Source organism: Drosophila miranda, chromosome 3 (assembly GCF_003369915.1).
Source record: "Drosophila miranda strain MSH22 chromosome 3, D.miranda_PacBio2.1, whole genome shotgun sequence".
NCBI lineage: Eukaryota > Metazoa > Arthropoda > Insecta > Diptera > Drosophilidae > Drosophila > Drosophila miranda.
The window spans coordinates 24428162-24445935 of record NC_046676.1 but is presented as its reverse complement, the minus strand read 5'-3'; the positions used below and the strand labels follow the sequence as shown (position 1 = coordinate 24445935).

The 17774-nt window shown below is 46.6% G+C and overlaps 1 protein-coding gene across 12 annotated transcripts in view; it reads right to left on the bottom strand.

Annotated features, from left to right (window-relative positions):
* LOC108158905 (myosin light chain kinase, smooth muscle) overlaps positions 1-17774 on the bottom strand; it is a 42643-nt gene that overhangs the window by 19693 nt on the left and 5176 nt on the right. For 8 of the 12 annotated variants that reach the window (XM_033391148.1, XM_033391149.1, XM_033391146.1 and 5 more), the window contains one exon: positions 2806-17739. In XM_033391148.1, the coding sequence (XP_033247039.1) occupies positions 2806-17739 (14934 nt within the window). Of the gene's footprint in view, positions 1-59; positions 1949-2805; positions 17740-17774 lie in introns of those variants that run through there. The other 4 variants (XM_033391143.1, XM_033391144.1, XM_017291695.2 and 1 more) reach the window with 4 other exon arrangements.

Sequence of the window (17774 nt, the reverse complement as noted above, 5' to 3'; positions counted from 1 at the left end):
ACCAAAGGCGAACGCGAACGCGAACCAAAAACCGAGCACGCTCACTCGCCGACATATACCTTTGATATACTGAATGGTGGGTGGTTTCGGTTCATCCTTAAACACCTCGTAGACGGTGACAATGCACGAGGAGGTCACCTCGTCGTTCTGGTTCGAAATCACGCACGAATACTCGCCAGAGTCCAGGATGTTTGTGTTGAGCACCTCCAGGACAAGGATATTGTTGTTGTTCGAGATGCGATGGCACCCATCGCGCTCAAGCTGCCGGCGGTCCTTGAACCACTTGGCTGATAGCTCGGGGCCATCAACGGCACAGGCCAGGCGCACACTCTGGCCGCACTCGACCGTGCGATCAGAGAGGAAATTTATAAACTTGGGCCGGCGACCCTGCTCCCGGCGATTCTGCCAGTCGGCGTCGCGCTCCTTTTCGCTGATGCGCTTGGCCATGCTGTACTTGCGCATCTGCTGCATGAACTCCTCGCCCTCGATGGCGGCGATGCGCTGCCAGCGCTCCTCCTCGTGGGGATCGGGACGAACGAAGTCATCGGAGGAGTCGCTGCCACGACGTTTCTCTTTCTTCAAGTCGACCACTACGTCCTCCTCTTCTTCGGCGAGATCTTCGGGATTTTCTTCACCATTCTCGTCGGGGTATTCGTTTTCCTCGTCTCCGTAGCCAGCCTCGGTGCCATCTTCGCCCTCCTCTGGTGGCTCCTCTTCCTCCTCGGCCTCCTCCAGTGCCCGCTGCTCGGCCTCCAGGCGTTCCTGCTCCTCCTGCTCCTCCTTCTCGGCCTGCAGACGTTTCTGCCGCTCCTCGAAGGTCTCGCCCTTAGGCTTCGCCCGGTTGGCCTCCTCTTCGGCGGCCTTGGCAGCCGCCTTGGCCTGCTCCTCCATTTGGAGTACCATTTTGCTCTTCTTTGGCGGTGGCTTGGGTCCCGCCTGCTGCTGCTGCTCGAACATCTTCTTGCTAGCCTTCTGGCCGCCGCCAATCTCTAGTTTCAAGCTCAATTTCGGACTGGGTGACTTCTCCTTCTTCTCCTTCTTCTTGGGAGGAGCCTTCTTCTTGCCCTTCTTGACGGGCTCGTCATCGTCGAGATCCAAACTGTCCTCCCGATCATCGAGGCCGTCAACAATATCTTCGCTGTCCGATGTCATGTCGACGGACTTGCGCGCGACACGGGGCTTCCTGGCCTTCTTCTCCTTCTTCTTGGGCTTCACCTCCTCGAGGATCTCCTCCTCATCGAACTCTTCGTACTCTTCCACGACGTAGATAACCTCAACGTTCGACACATCCATTACGGCAGCGCGATCGATTACCGACAAGTCAGATGTTATGTAACGCACGGGCTTCTGCACATCCAACGGCTCGGAGATATCCATGACGAGGGCGCGATCGAAAACGGCAATGTTGCACGTGGTCTGGCTCTTTATGTCCCGCCCCAATTCGAAAGGAGTCTTCTCCTTCTCCTCGCGATTCAGGAACGGTGTAATGCTGCGCCACGTCGAGGGCGTGGCACTGCGTCGGGTCATATAGAGGGTGAACGGTGTCTGACTTCGGCCGTGTATCGGCGTGGAGCTGCGTCCGCGTAAGCTTCCCGGAGTTGGTGATTTGAGTTTTCGCTTTTTTTGCGTTGGCACCTGCAAGGTGTCCTGGGCTGCTGGCGCATCTGGTTCGGCAGATGCCCGTGGCTCGATATCTCCATCCGTTTCTCCCATTTTTATTGGTCTCGGAACTTTTTTTGAAAGGTGTTTTATGGAAGGATAACGAGGGAATGGAGTTCGTTATGGTAAACCGATAAAAATTATATCCGTCCGACTTTATATACTATATAGCCCGCAACGGTTCGATCGATAGTTTTTTTAGGACGTGAGACGTCCGCTCGAAGCAAAAGAAGATTCACGACTGTCACCGAACGTGGTGAAATATTCGAAAATACATTCCTTCTCGAATCGCATCGAACCGAACCAATCTGTTCCGATCTGATCCTCATTCCCAATCAATTGTTATGCTAGAAACTATTTTACGAATTCTGTTTTGTTTCGCCGAGAAGTGTTCGCACAATCACACGAGCACACACATGCAACATTCAGTGCCAAAATGCATTTCTATTTAAATACTTTTCCACTTTTAATGAATGCAGGCAGTAAATGCAAATGCAAATTCAATTATATAAATGAGGCGGCGCGCGGCTGCCATTCGAATTAAACGATCTATTTAAATAGGTTTCTATTTAAATGCTATGATAATGATGGACCTCCCTGATGCCTTATTTACCTTCAAATCTCAACACATGCCATATTTGCGAACCGAAAGTGTAGAACGATTTGTTTAGTTTTTTATTAGTCAATGCCCAAGGAATAAACGCAAATTAAAGTTATTATTATTATTAGTTGTTCTGGGTTGTTACTATTTGACATGAGGCGTTGCCTATTTAGGCGCCACACCCTTTGTCGTGCGATTATCATTGGAGTGTAAACCGGAAACACTATGCATTCCTTTTCTCAGGAGATTTTTGTACTCTCAATTGACAAAATATTTCTCAAGCCAAATATATACCTGCATAGTATGTATTATATAAATATAATATAATATAATTAGTACTTAGTCAAGAGCCGCCTTACACACACTTGCTTCCTATATACTATACCTATTTACTTTATACCTTATACAATAAATGTGTACGTGTATGCCAAGTCAAGATGCATAAATGCAAAGAATTGAAATATTTCACTTTAATTGAGTTTTAAATTCGGGCATTAGATCACTAGGTAGAATAGGTAGAACAGGGCATGATTGCCGCCACTTACCTCGAATGTTGCGTGTAAATATTGGCGGGGTGCCAAATTTGCTCGAAGGTGCTTCGTATATAGTCACAAGACAGCTAGTTTCGACTTCTCCATTTTGGTTGGACGCTATGCAGCGGTAGATGCCAGAATCATTTAGTTCGGCCGATTTAATTTCAAGGCACGAGAGGCCGTCGTTCAATGTTTTCCTGTACTTGGCCCCATTCTCGATCGGAGTGTTCTGCTTAAACCACTCCACCCTCATATCGTGTCCAGATAGCCCGCAGGTCAACTTAAGATCACTGCCCGACGCCGTATTTCGATTGGTTAACTGTATGTCCACGGTGGGTTTACGCTTAGCACTGCGTGATTCCTTTCTATCCTTGTACTCCGAGTCCATTGATTTATAGGATCGCGTACTGATGGCGTCAGCAGGTTCATCCACTCTTTGATTTCTCTCGACATCACGTTGAGAGCTGGACTTTCTTTCGTCAATAATATTGTCTTCAGAAACAATTTTTCTTAATTCTGATCTCTGAGCTGTCTCTATTGAGACTTTCTCGGATGTCTTCACCTCAACGGCCTCGATTACTTCCACTTTCTTAGAGTCGTCTTCGGCTTCCTTCTCAGTCTGCTTTTGTTCCGTCTTCGTGACTTCTTTTAACTTTTCTTCGAACATCTTTTCAGTAACAACCTCAGATTCTTCTGCCTTCTGGACAGTTATTTTGGAATCCTTCTCAGTTTGCTTCTGTTTCTTCTCAACCAGGTGTTTTTCCTCGAGTTCTTGCTTCTCCAAAGCCTTTGCTTTCTGTGCCTTAGCCTCAGAATCCTTGACATCCGCCTTTTTGCTTTCTGCAAGCTTCTCTTTGGATATCTTTTTAGCAACAACCTCAGATTCTTCTGCCTTCTGGACCATCTTTTCGGCATCCTTCTCAGTTTGCTTCTGTTTCTTCTCATCCAGTTGTTTCTCCTCGAGTGGTTGCTTCTCCAGAGCCCTTGCTTTCTGTACCTTAGCCACGGAATCCTTAACATCCGCTTTCTTGCTTTCTTCAACCCGTTCTTTGGATATCTTTTTAGCAGCAACCTCAATTTCTTTTGCCTGTTGAGACTTAATTTCGGAATCCTTCTCAGTTTGCTTCTGTTTCTTCTCATCCAGTTGTTTCTCCTCGAGTTGTTGCTTCTCCAGAGTGTTTGCTTTCTGTGCCTTAGCCTCGGAATCCTTGACCTCGGCCTTCTTGCTTTCTGCAACAACCTCAGATTCTTCTCCCTTCGGGGCCTTCTTTCCGGCATCTTTCTCAGCTTGCTTCGGTTTTTTCTCATCGAGATGTTTCTCCTCGAGCTCTTGCTTCTCCACAGCCTTTGCTTTCTGTGCCTTAGCCTCTGCATCCTTGACATCGGCCTTCTTGCTTTCTTCAAGTTTTTCTTCAGATATTTTTTCAGCAACAACCTCAGATTCTTCTGCCTCCTGGACCATCTTTTCGGCATCCTTCTCAGTTTGCTTCTGTTTCTTCTCATCCAGTTGTTTCTCCTCAAGTTGTTGCTTCTCCAGAGCCTTTGCTTTTTGTGCCCTAGCCTCGGAATCCTTGACATCCGACTTCTGGCTTTCTTCAACCTCCTCTTTGGATATCTTTTCAGCAACAACCTCAGATCCTTCCGCCTTCTGGGCCATCTCTTCGGCATCCTTCTCAGTTTGCTTCTGTTTCTTGTCATCCAGTTGTTTCTCCTCGAGCTCTTGCTTCTCCAGAGCCTTTGCTTTCTGTGCCTTAGCCTCAGAATCCTTGATATCCGCCTTTTTGCTTTCTGCAAGCTTCTCTTTGGATATCTTTTTAGCAACAACCTCAGATCCTTCTGCCTTCTGGGCCATCTTTTCGGCATCCTTCTCAGTTTGCTGCTGTTTCTTGTCATCCAGTTGTTTCTCCTCGAGTTGTTGCTTCTCCAGAGCCTTTGCTTTCTGTGCCTTAGCCTTGGAATCCTTGACATCGGCCTTCTTGCTTTCTTCTACCTGTTCTTCAGATATCTTTTCAGCAATAACCTCAGATTCTTCTGCCTTCTGGACCATCTTTTCGGCATCCTTCTCAGTTTGCTTCTGTTTATTGTCATCCAGTTGTTTCTCCTCGAGTTGTTGCTTCTCCAAAGACTTTGCTTTCTGTGCCTTAGCCTCGGAATCCTTGACATCGGCCTTCTTGCTTTCTTCTACCTGTTCGTCAGATATTTTTTCAGCAACAACCTCAGATTCTTCTGCCTTCTGGACCATCTTTTCGGCATCCTTCTCAGTTTGCTTCTGTTTCTTGTCATCCAGTTGTTTCTCCTCGAGTTGTTGCTTCTCCAAAGACTTTGCTTTCTGCGCCTTAGCCTCGGAATCCTTGACATCGGCCTTCTTGCTTTCTTCTACCTGTTCGTCACATATTTTTTCAGCAACAACCTCAGATTCTTCTGCCTTCTGGACCATCTTTTCGGCATCCTTCTCAGTTTGCTTCTGTTTCTTCTCATCCAGCTGTTTCTCCTCGAGTTGTTGCTTCTCCAAAGACTTTGCTTTCTTTGCCTTAGCCTCGGAATCCTTGACATCGGCCTTCTTGCTTTCTTCAATCTTTTCTTCGGGTATGTTATCAGCAACAACCTCAGAATCTTCTGCCTGTTGGGTCATTTTTTTGGCATAGTCCTCAGCTTTCTTTTGTTTTTTCTCATCCAGTTGTTTCTCTTCGAGTTCAGACATCTTTTCAGAAAGATCGTCAGAGAGTTTAGCTTTCTTGGCCGTCTCTGCATCCTCTTCAGCCCGCGTCTGCATCTTATCATCCAGTTGCTGTTCTTGGATGGATTGTTTCTCCAAAGTCTTAGCCTCTGAAAGTTTGGATTCTTCATCAAGTTTCTTGATGGTAAGAAGTTTAGGCTCTGTAATTTCTTCTGCTTCCCTATGTTGAGTTTGTTTGCCAATCACGTCTTTCAGATCTTCACAAATGTTCAACATCTTCTGAGTAACATTGTGAATCTTTCCATGAACAATAGCAGTATGAAGATCTCCTTGTTTCTTTTCAATATAGTCATACTCGCCGAGCAAAATCGTCTTAATTTCATCAATCTTTGGCTTTAAGATTTCCGTCTTTTCGTCTAGTAGGTCATCAAGTATTATAAAAGTGTCCATTAGATTCTGTTGCAAGCTGATCATCTTTTCAGATGACTTATCTAAATGTTGCGTAGACTGAATTTTCTCAGAAATCCTTTCCAGATTAACTAGTTTCGGCACCAACAGGGATGGTTTGGTGAACATGTTGCTCTCGTCGATAAGCTGAATGGAAGCTTTAGTTAAAATTACATTTGTCTTAATTTCCTTAAGATAGTTGTGAATTAGTTGCTCAGCTGCGTCTGGGCAGGCCGCAAGAATGTCTTCTATAAACTCTTCCGCGAGTTGCTTATCATTTTGTTCATTTCCTGGCTTTCCGTCATAGGTGTGAACGATATGTTCTCGTAATTTAAAAATGGACTTGGTTACCTTGTCAACATCACTGAGATTTTCGATAATATCTTGGCTTTCTGTTACAATTAATTGGAATGCCTCGTTATGTGTGCCGAGAGCAACCGCCTGGGATATAATCAATAACTTTTGCTTCAAAGTATCTACATTTTGGGCCTTCTTATCAGCTTCTGTCTCAACCTGCTTTAGCCTTTTTTCAACCACTTCTTGTTCCTCGTTAAATTGCCCCTCCAAAACCGATTGTTCTTGGGGTTCTTCAGAAATGTCTGCTTTCTTGGCTTTTTCTACGACCGTCTCATCCTGCTTTTGCTTGTTCTCATTCAGTTGTTTTACTGAGACAGACTGTTTTTCCAAAGCCTTTTCCCCTTGAGGCTTGGATGCCGGATCCGTAACAATAGTTTTGAGTATTTCTTCTTTCGGTTCGTCAGATACCTTTTCAGTCAGAGCTTCGGATACCTCTCCTTTCTGGGCCATCTTTTCGGCATCCTTCTCAGTTTGCTTCTGTTTCTTCTCATCCAGTTGTTTATCCTCGAGATCTTCCTTCTCCAAAGACTTTGCTTTCTGTGCCTTAGCCTCGGAATCCTTGACATCGGCCTTCTTGCTTTCTTCTACCTGTTCTTCAGATATTTTTTCAGCAATAACCTCAGATTCTTCTGCCTTCTGGACCATCTTTTCGACATCCTTCTCAGTTTGCTTCTGTTTCTTCTCATCCAGCTGTTTCTCCTCGAGTTGTTGCTTCTCCAAAGACTTTGCTTTCTGCGCCTTAGCCTCGGAATCCTTGACATCGGCCTTCTTGCTTTCTTCTACCTGTTCTTCAGATATTTTTTCAGCAACAACCTTGGATTCTTCTGCCTTCTGGGCCATTTCAGTTTGCTTCTGTTTCTTATCATCCAGTTGTTTCTCCTCGAGTTCTTGCTTCTCCAGAGCCTTTGCTTTCTGTGCCTTAACCTCGGAATCCTTGACATCGGCCTTCTTGCTTTCTTCTTCCTGTTCTTCAGATATTTTTTCAGCAATAACCTCAGATTCTTCTGCCTTCTGGACCATCTTTTCGAAATCCTTCTCAGTTTGCTTCTGTTTCTTCTCTTCCAGTTGTTTCTCCTCGAGTGGTTGTTTCTCCAGAGCCCTTGCTTTCTGTGCCTTAGCCTCGGAATCCTTGACATCGGCCTTCTTGCTTTCTTCTACCTGTTCTCCATATATTTTTTCAGCAACAACCTTAGATTCTTCTCCCTTCTGGGCCATTTCAGTTTGCTTCTGTTTCTTCTCATCCAGTTGTTTCTCCTCGAGTTCTTGCTTCTCCAGAGCCTTTGCTTTCTGTGCCTTAGCATCGGCATCCTTGACATCGGCCTTCTTGCTTTCTTCTACCTGTTTGTCAGATATTTTTTCAGCAACAGCCTCAGATTTTTCTGCCTTCTGGACCATCTTTTCGGCATCCTTCTCAGTTTGCTTCCGTTTCTTCTCATCCAGTTGTTTCTCCTCGAGTTCTTGCTTCTCCAGAGCCTTTGCTTTCTGTGCCTTAGCCTCGGCATCCTTGACATCAGCCTTCTTGCTTTCTTCTTCCTGTTCTTCAGATATTTTTTCAGCAACAACCTCAGATCCTTCTGCCTTCTGGGCCATCTTTTCGGCATCCTTCTCAGTTTGCTGCTGTTTCTTGTCATCCAGTTGTTTCTCCTCGAGTTGTTGCTTCTCCAGAGCCTTTGCTTTCGGTGCCTTAGCCTCGGAATCCTTGACATCGGCCTTCTTGCTTTCTTCTACCTGTTCTTCAGATATTTTTTCAGCAATAAGCTCAGATTCTTCTGCCTTCTGGACCATCTTTTCGGCATCCTTCTCAGTTTGCTTCTGTTTCTTCTCATCCAGTTGTTTCTCCTCGAGTGGTTGCTTCTCCAGAGCCCTTGCTTTTTTTGCCTTAGCCTTGGAATCCTTGACATCGGCCTTCTTGCTTTCTTCTACCTGTTCTTCAGATATTTTTTCAGTAATAACCTCAGATTCTTCTGCCTTCTGGACCATCTTTTCGGCATCCTTCTCAGTTTGTTTCTGTTTCCTCTCATCCAGTTGTTTCTCCTCGAGTTGTTGCTTCTCCAAATACTTTGCTTTCTGTGCCTTAGCCTCGGAATCTTTGACATCGGCCTTCTTGCTTTCTTCTACCTGTTCTTCAGATATTTTTTCAGCAATAACCTCAGATTCTTCTGCCTTCTGGACCATCTCTTCGGCATTCTTCTCAGTTTGCTTCTGTTTCTTCTCATCCAGTTGTTTCTCCTCGAGTTCTTGCTTCTCCAGAACCTTTGCTTTCTGTGCCTTAGCCTCGGCATCTTTGACATCGGCGTTCTTGCTTTCTTCTACCTGTTCGTCAGATATTTTTTCAGCAACAACCTCAGATTCTTCTGCCTTCTGGACCATCTTTTCGGCATTCTTCTCAGTTTGCTTCTGTTTCTTCTCATCCAGTTGTTTCTCCTCGAGTTCTTGCTTCTCCAGAACCTTTGCTTTCTGTGCCTTAGCCTCGGCATCTTTGACATCGGCGTTCTTGCTTTCTTCTACCTGTTCGTCAGATATTTTTTCAGCAACAACCTCAGATTCTTCTGCCTTCTGGACCATCTTTTCGGCATCCTTCTCAGTTTGCTTCTGTTTCTGGTCATCCAGTTTTTTCTCTTCGAGTTGTTGCTTCTCCAAATACTTTGCTTTCTGTGCCTTAGCCTCGGAATCTTTGACATCGGCCTTCTTGCTTTCTTCTACCTGTTCTTCAGATATTTTTTCAGCAATAACCTCAGATTCTTCTGCCTTCTGGACCATCTTTTCGGCATTCTTCTCAGTTTGCTTCTGTTTCTTCTCATCCAGTTGTTTCTCCTCGAGTTCTTGCTTCTCCAGAACCTTTGCTTTCTGTGCCTTAGCCTCGGCATCTTTGACATCGGCGTTCTTGCTTTCTTCTACCTGTTCGTCAGATATTTTTTCAGCAACAACCTCAGATTCTTCTGCCTTCTGGACCATCTTTTCGGCATCCTTCTCAGTTTGCTTCTGTTTCTTGTCATCCAGTTGTTTCTCCTCGAGTTCTTGCTTCTCCAGAGCCTTTGCTTTCGGTGCCTTAGCCTCGGAATCCTTGACAGCGGCCTTCTTGCTTTCTTCTACCTGTTCTTCAGATATTTTTTCAGCAATAACCTCAGATTCTTCTGCCTTCTGGACCATCTTTTCGGCATCCTTCTCAGTTTGCTTCTGTTTTTGGTCATCCAGTTGTTTCTCCTCGAGTTGTTGCTTCTCCAAAGACTTTGCTTTCTGCGCCTTAGCCTCGGAATCCTTGACATCGGCCTTCTTGCTTTCTTCTACCTGTTCGTCAGATATTTTTTCAGCAACAACCTCAGATTCTTCTGCCTTCTGGACCATCTTTTCGGCATCCTTCTCAGTTTGCTTCTGTTTCTTGTCATCCAGTTGTTTCTCCTCGAGTTGTTGCTTCTCCAAAGACTTTGCTTTCTGCGCCTTAGCCTCGGAATCCTTGACATCGGCCTTCTTGCTTTCTTCTACCTGTTCGTCACATATTTTTTCAGCAACAACCTCAGATTCTTCTGCCTTCTGGACCATCTTTTCGGCATCCTTCTCAGTTTGCTTCTGTTTCTTCTCATCCAGCTGTTTCTCCTCGAGTTGTTGCTTCTCCAAAGACTTTGCATTCGGTGCCTTAGCCTCGGAATCCTTGACAGCGGCCTTCTTGCGTTCTTCTACCTGTTCTTCAGATATTTTTTCAGCAATAACCTCAGATTCTTCTGCCTTCTGGACCATCTTTTCGGCATCCTTCTCAGTTTGCTTCTGTTTCTTGTCATCCAGTTGTTTCTCCTCGAGTTGTTGCTGCTCCAAAGACTTTGCTTTCTGCGCCTTAGCCTCGGAATCCTTGACATCGGCCGTCTTGCTTTCTTCTACCTGTTCGTCAGATATTTTTTCAGCAACAACCTCAGATTCTTCTGCCTTCTGGACCATCTTTTCGGAATCCTTCTCAATTTGCTTCTGTTTCTTGTCATCCAGTTGTTTCTCCTCGAGTTGTTGCTTCTCCAAAGACTTTGCTTTCTGTGCCTTAGCCTCGGAATCCTTGACATCGGCCTTCTTGCTTTCTTCTACCTTTTCTTCACATATTTTTTCAGCAATAACCTCAGATTCTTCTGCCTTCTGGACCATCTTTTCGGCATTCTTCTCAGTTTGCTTCTGTTTCTTCTCATCCAGCTGTTTCTCCTCGAGTTGTTGCTTCTCCAAAGACTTTGCTTTCTGCGCCTTAGCCTCGGAATCCTTGACATCGGCCTTCTTGCTTTCTTCTACCTGTTCGTCAGATATTTTTTCAGCAACAACCTCAGATTCTTCTGCCTTCTGGACCATCTTTTCGGCATCCTTCTCAGTTTGCTTCTGTTTCTTGTCATCCAGTTGTTTCTCCTCGAGTTGTTGCTTCTCCAAAGACTTTGCTTTCTGCGCCTTAGCCTCGGAATCCTTGACATCGGCCTTCTTGCTTTCTTCTACCTGTTCGTCACATATTTTTTCAGCAACAACCTCAGATTCTTCTGCCTTCTGGACCATCTTTTCGGCATCCTTCTCAGTTTGCTTCTGTTTCTTCTCATCCAGCTGTTTCTCCTCGAGTTGTTGCTTCTCCAAAGACTTTGCTTTCTTTGCCTTAGCCTCGGAATCCTTGACATCGGCCTTCTTGCTTTCTTCAATCTTTTCTTCGGGTATGTTATCAGCAGCAACCTCAGAATCTTCTGCCTGTTGGGTAATTTTTTTGGCATAGTCCTCAGCTTTCTTTTGTTTTTTCTCATCCAGTTGTTTCTCTTCGAGTTCAGACATCTTTTCAGAAAGATCGTCAGAGAGTTCAGCTTTCTTGGCCGTCTCTGCATCCTCTTCAGCCCGCGTCTGCATCTTATCATCCAGTTGCTGTTCTTGGATGGATTGTTTCTCCAAAGTCTTAGCCTCTGAAAGTTTGGATTCTTCATCAAGTTTCTTGATGGTAAGAAGTTTAGGCTCTGTAATTTCTTCTGCTTCCCTATGTTGAGTTTGTTTGCCAATCACGTCTTTCAGATCTTCACAAATGTTCAACATCTTCTGAGTAACATTGTGAATCTTTCCATGAACAATAGCAGTATGAAGATCTCCTTGTTTCTTTTCAATATAGTCATACTCGCCGAGCAAAATCGTCTTAATTTCATCAATCTTTGGCTTTAAGATTTCCGTCTTTTCGTCTAGTAGGTCATCAAGTATTATAAAAGTGTCCATTAGATTCTGTTGCAAGCTGATCATCTTTTCAGATGACTTATCTAAATGTTGCGTAGACTGAATTTTCTCAGAAATCCTTTCCAGATTAACTAGTTTCGGCACCAACAGGGATGGTTTGGTGAACATGTTGCTCTCGTCGATAAGCTGAATGGAAGCTTTAGTTAAAATTACGTTTGTCTTAATTTCCTTAAGATAGTTGTGTATTAGTTGCTCAGCTGCGTCTGGGCAGGCCGCAAGAAGGTCTTCGATAAACTCTTCCGCGAGTTGCTTATCATTTTGTTCATTTCCTGGCTTTCCGTCATAGGTGTGAACGATATGTTCTCGTAATTTAAAAATGGACTTGGCTACCTTGTCAACATCACTGAGATTTTCGATAATATCTTGGCTTTCTGTCACAATTGATTGCAATGCCTCGTTATTTGTGTTGAGAACAAGTGCCTTGAATAGATCCAACAACTTTTCCTTCAAAGTTTCTGACTTTTGTGTCTTCTTGTCAGCATCCTCCCCAGTGTGAATTTCTTTTTTAGCATCGGCCTGCAGTTCCTCAACTGGCATCCCACTTTCTTTGACCTGTTCTTCTGATATCTGTCCAGGAGTCTCAGATATATATCTATATCTATCTACATTTTGATCATCTTGCCTGATATCCTTCTCAGCTGGCTGAATAGGTTCATCGATTACCTTTGGCTTTTTGGTTTCGGGTTCAGTGTCTTCCCAAAGGACCTCTTTCTCTTCTGATTCCTGGGCCGATTCCGATTCTTTATGGAGTTCAGCAAGTGAAACATTCAGTTCTGTTAGCTTCTCTTTGAGATTATTCAGTTGCAGCTGCAGGGTTTCTATGAGAGTGAATTGCTGTGCGGTTATCTGCGTTAGTTGAGGCTGACAAAGAATTTCTTTCTCTATTTGAATTAGTGTTGATTCCAACTGAGCAATATCCTCCGTGTTTTCGTCGAGCAAAAGAATGCTTTGGGGATTGTTGGCTTGCAGTCCCTCCTCGATTTCAGTTAGGAAGGCTTTACCTGACGATACGTTTTCGATTATCATTCCAATGTCAATGGGCACTGTCTGTTCAAATGGAATCTGGTTCAGGGCGTTCAAGTCACCAGTAATGGAATCGATTTCCTGCAACAGTTCTATGATTCGAATCGAGTTCTCGTTGTTCTCAATGAAATCAAATACGGTCACCAGGCTGCTCTGAGTTTTTAGCAGGCCACCCAATAGTTCATTGCTGGCCGCATCGCTAACCTCATTGAGACTTCTGAATGCAGCCATCAGACTAGTCTGAAGCTGAACCACTACCGCAGATGATTTTTCGATATCAACGTTGGGTTGACCGGCTACAGCTTCTATGGAATGCAAAAGATTCCCAATGGGTGCCTTCAGGGTGATAAGCTCCTGTGCTTCTGCACTCTGGCAATGGACAACGAAGTTCTTGAAGACTTGCTCGATTTTGCCAAACATCTCCTCTGCCAATTGGGTCTCTAGAACTGGCAAAGAAAGTAGTATGTCCTCGAAAGCACTCTCCACATTCTCCAAAGAGTCAACCAGTCCCGATTCATAGGTGTGCACTAGACACTCCTTCAATTTGAACATGGTCCGAGCTATTTTCGCCTGAGCCAAGACAGTTTCCTGCTGATCGTTGTCCGAGACAAGGGCGGCTTGAATGCTCTTTAGATCGGACTTTAGCTGCTCCATTATTTCACCCACTTGCTGGATTTCTTTGCTGGCATCGGTCTGGGTGACCTCCAGGCAGGCCTCGAGCTGTTTGATGCCACTCGCCACACCTTGCTTTATATCAAATAATTCGACCCTTGGCTCTTCCTCCACGGCAGCTACCCCTTGGATGTTATCCGAAACGGTTTGCTTATGCCCACTGGTCTTAAGGTCCGAGATATCGTCCTGCGTGGATAAATCGATGGCATGCTCCAACACATGAGTATCGATCTGTTCACAGTATTCCCTTACATCGCGCAGCGGTGTGGCCAATGTTTTAAGTTTTGAAAGTTCCAGTTCACTTATATTCTCGACTCCACTGTGGGCAATACACTCCTCCACATGCAGGACACAGCGTTCCAGGCTGCAGAGGGCCTCAGCAAAAGTGCCCTGATGACTGGACTCCGACAAAGAATGAGCAGCCTCCACGAAGTTTGTCTCCTGCACCAGAGCGATGCTGTTCTGTAGTTCCTGCATCTTGACTTTGATTGCATGGACCTGCTGGCCAGCATTGCTGGCTAGAGAAGTCACATCAACGTCTTCACAATGAGATAAAACCGAAGCTATTCCATGGTTTAGGTCTGCAAGCAAGGCACCTACATTTGGTGAAGGTTTATCGCCGCTTAAGGGCTCTGCTTCGGGCTCCGTGGGCAATGACTCTGCAATCGACTTTAGCACTGAGACATCGTCCAATGTTTCCGATAGATCTTCCACAGATGCCCTCAAAGGGTGAACTCTTTCGAGCACTTGAATCAGGCTAGTGAGCGGACCGGCTATGCTGAGTTTCTCGCCTGATCTCTGATTCTGTTGGCCAACAAGTTCGCTAAAATGATGAAGGGCATTTAGGAAATCACCTTCCGACTGATCTGCTGGATTATCAAGGGCTCTGGCCAGGTCAGCAAAGCTTTTACCACACTCGAACAAGAGTCTGGATGTGTTTGCCTCGTTCACGTCGAGAGTAGTCTCCGCCTCGCTGAAGGTTGCCAGCCCCTTGGCAATCTGCAGGATACGCAAAAGCGACACTTGAGCTTCGTTTGCGGATGCCTTGAGAATTTCATTGGCTCTGGGGCTTTCACTCATTTTGTTTAATGCCACCTGCAATGTTTCAATGTTACTAATGGCCTCATCAAGGGAGACTTTTGTCTCGAGCACTCGCCGTAGTGCGCTAAATGATTTGTCCTGCTGCTGCTGCGAGGCCTGCTGTTCATCCTCCTGGATCTCTTGCTGAAGAATCTTAAACTCGTGCTCTTCAATATCGATAATTGCGTTGCGAATGATACTTCTAATGTTGTCGAGCGTTTGCAGTGCCTGTTGATCGGGCTCCCGTGCAATGAGTAGCAGGCCATGGCCCTTCTGGGTGTTATCCTGCAACATGCTCAGTGGCTCAATTAGATCTGCTAACGAGCCGGAAATAGTCTTGACCTCTGTCTGGCGAATACAGTAGTTGAGTTCATCCACCGGCCGCTTGAGCCTGTCGAGCAGCTCCACGTGATGCCTGGTTATATCTCTGTCTAGGATGGTGCCAATCAATGCCGATAGCTCATCCTTCAGATTTAACAAGCGGACTTTCACATTCGACGAGAGGCGAGGCGAAATCCTCTCAATGTTAGTTTCAAAATGCAAAACAGCCTGGGCAAACGACTGCAGGAGTTTCTGCGTATCGGCCACATCCAGTGCGGGTTCGGATCGGAGCTCTTGCTCTGCCACCTCAGTCATCGCGGCCTGGCCACTTTCCAGATCTTGTCCTAGCTGCGCCAGGCCATTCTGTATCTCCTGCAGGGGCGGCACCATCGATTCCACGGTGCTAACTGTAAGCATGCCTCCCTCCACACTGTCAGATTTCTCGTTAAGAATAACCTCGAGTCCCTTATTGAGCTCGAACAGCGGCGGCGTCACAATATCAAGGATGGCCATATTGATTTTCTGCTCCATAGACTCGGATCCTGCCAGGGATTCGGTCTTGTCTTCGATGGACTGCAGGGTACTCTGCAGCTGTTTAATGGGCTCCACAATGCTTTCGAGCACTTTCTGATGCACTTTCTTGTAGATCTGCTCCTCCGAGTCCTCCAGCGAGAGCTCCATCTCTACACGTTCCAGTGCCTCTTGTATCCTTGCCACTGGATGGCAAATCTCCTTGAGGGCGCTCGCTTCGCTGGGCAAATTGGCTTCCGATATGGTGGCAAAGGATACAGAGTCGGGCACATCCTGCATCTTCTCGACGGCTTCGGTAAAATGCTTAGCTGCCTCCAGTTCCTGTGCTTCCTGAAGCAGTGCCTGCGACTTAATGGTGCCCTGTGTAATATCCAGCCCCTGCTGGATGTCATCGGCGGTGAGCTCTATTTGTGCCCTTAGGCACTCCGACTCAAATCGTCGGCTGACGATTTTCAGCTCTTCCAGGGCCCGCTTCATTTGATCTGCCACGCTGTCAATGATGCAGACACTGGTGCGCTGTATGAGCGTTGCCCCAGTCTCATCTATCTCCACACACTTTTCAATTACCTGCAAGCCCATGTGGAGTTTGCGTATGTCCTCGTCCATGGACTGGATGAGGCCATCGATCTGTGTCTCGCCAGAGTAGACGCGTAGCTTCGATTCGATTTGCTTGATAGGATCAATAATGTTACGGATGATTGCAATGCTCTGATCTGCGGCAGCCGCCGTCATCATCATGGTGGACTGCTCCACCACCTCGTTCTCCACTACCGTGAGATATTTCTCAATTACCTTGAGAAGCTTTGCTAGGGGCACTAGGGCCATAAGATTTCGATTGATTTCACTCTCGTCGGTGACTGCTTTTGGGTGGGATTTTGGGGTCACCAAGAGACCATCACCCACTGCACCGGAAATGTCCTGCAGCCGTGCCTCATCCTCATTGGTCTTTGATGAATCACTGTCGGCTGATGGCTTCTTGGACTTTTTCCTCTTTGGTGCCGACAATGACTCTGGGTCCTGCTCCGGACTGGCCTGAGATGCTGAATGGGTGGCTACCTTCTGGGATGTGGACATTTGGGCACTGGCAAAGGTCTGCAGATCCGATGTCTCCTCCTCCCCTTCCTGGCTACCCGATGCCGAGGCCTTGGACAGGCTGAAGAACTCATCTGTCTCAGTGGGTCGCGACTTTTTCCGCTTCCGTATGGGGGCCGACAGCGACAGTTCCTCTTCCATTTTCTCAAAGGATTCTTGCACATATTGCTGCGTGTCTTTGTCGAGTTTTCCTTCCCTTCCGGACGATCCATGCACTGTGATCTCTGTAATTGATATGTCATCCATATCCGCCTCGGTGCGCATATCCTCCTCATGGCTGAAATACTCGGGCGCTATATCAATGACAACAGCCTCCATCAGTAGCTTTCCCGACTGCGAAGTCTCCTTGACAAAGCGCAACGGTGGCAGCTCAACGATATTGTGCTCCGTCACGTGCTCAGATATTTGATCTGCATACATTTCGACAATCTTGAGGGCCTCCTCCTCGGTGAGATCCGGCGTTTCGTAGAGCGAAACGGAGACCTCTTTGCCATCGAAGGAGAATGACACATCGCCCTTCTCGTCAATGGTTATGTCGCCAACGGGCGTCTCATACATCTGGGATGTGCGCTCCTCTTGAATTGTGGAGAGCGAGTAGTTCCTCTGCAGCTCGTTTTCGTGCAGCGGCTCACTCTTCTGGCCCTGGCTCTGACTTCTTTGGGCGTCCTCAAAGCCCAGAAGCGATGCAGAGCTGGCGACGACACCCATGCAGTTCCTGGCCTCGCATGTGTACGTGCCCAGGCAGCAAGTGCCATCCTGGCCAGAGATGATTCGATGAATATCGCCGGGTTTCAGTTCCACACCATCCTTGTACCACTTGAGCACCGGCTGGGGCACGCCAATGACCTTGCACTCGAGATTTACGGCTCCCTCCTCGGTGAGCACCGCTCGAAGACACTCGAGGAAGCGAGGCTTCTTATAGTGCCGGGGTATCTGAAGCTTAAGGAAGCAAGACGTTATGCTGGTGCCAAAATCATTGACGGCAACACACTTCCATTCAGCCTGATCCACAAACTCGACGGCCTTTATGTCCAGCAGCCAGCAGTCGTCGTTTTCGCCACGATAGTGATTATATCTGTCGTTCGGATCGATGGGCAGCTCATCCCGAAACCAGGACAGTATGGGATCCGGGGTGGCCTTCACCGCCACCTTGAACTGGAAGGGTTCGTTGATTTTGGCATCGGTGCTCTTTAGGCCCGTCAGAAACTTGGGTGCCTGGTTCTGTTGCGTGAATACCATGCGCTCTTCATCGGTAAGCTGATTTTGTATGTCCTCCACAGTGAGCACGGCCGTACTGCTCGTCTCTCCCATGCAGTTACGGGCAATGCAGCAGTAGGTGCCCAAGGAATTGGTTCCTGTCAGCTGGTAAACATCACCAGGCTTCAATTCATGGCCATCCTTGAACCATTTGAGCACTGGCGTTGGGAAGCCCACCACTTTACACTCAAAGGAGACAAGACCCTCTTCAGTTAGAACGGCACGAAGACTCTCCATGAACCGAGGCTTGCGATAGTTTCTGGGAACTGTAAAGGAATTTATCAAAATTAATTTCGTAGTG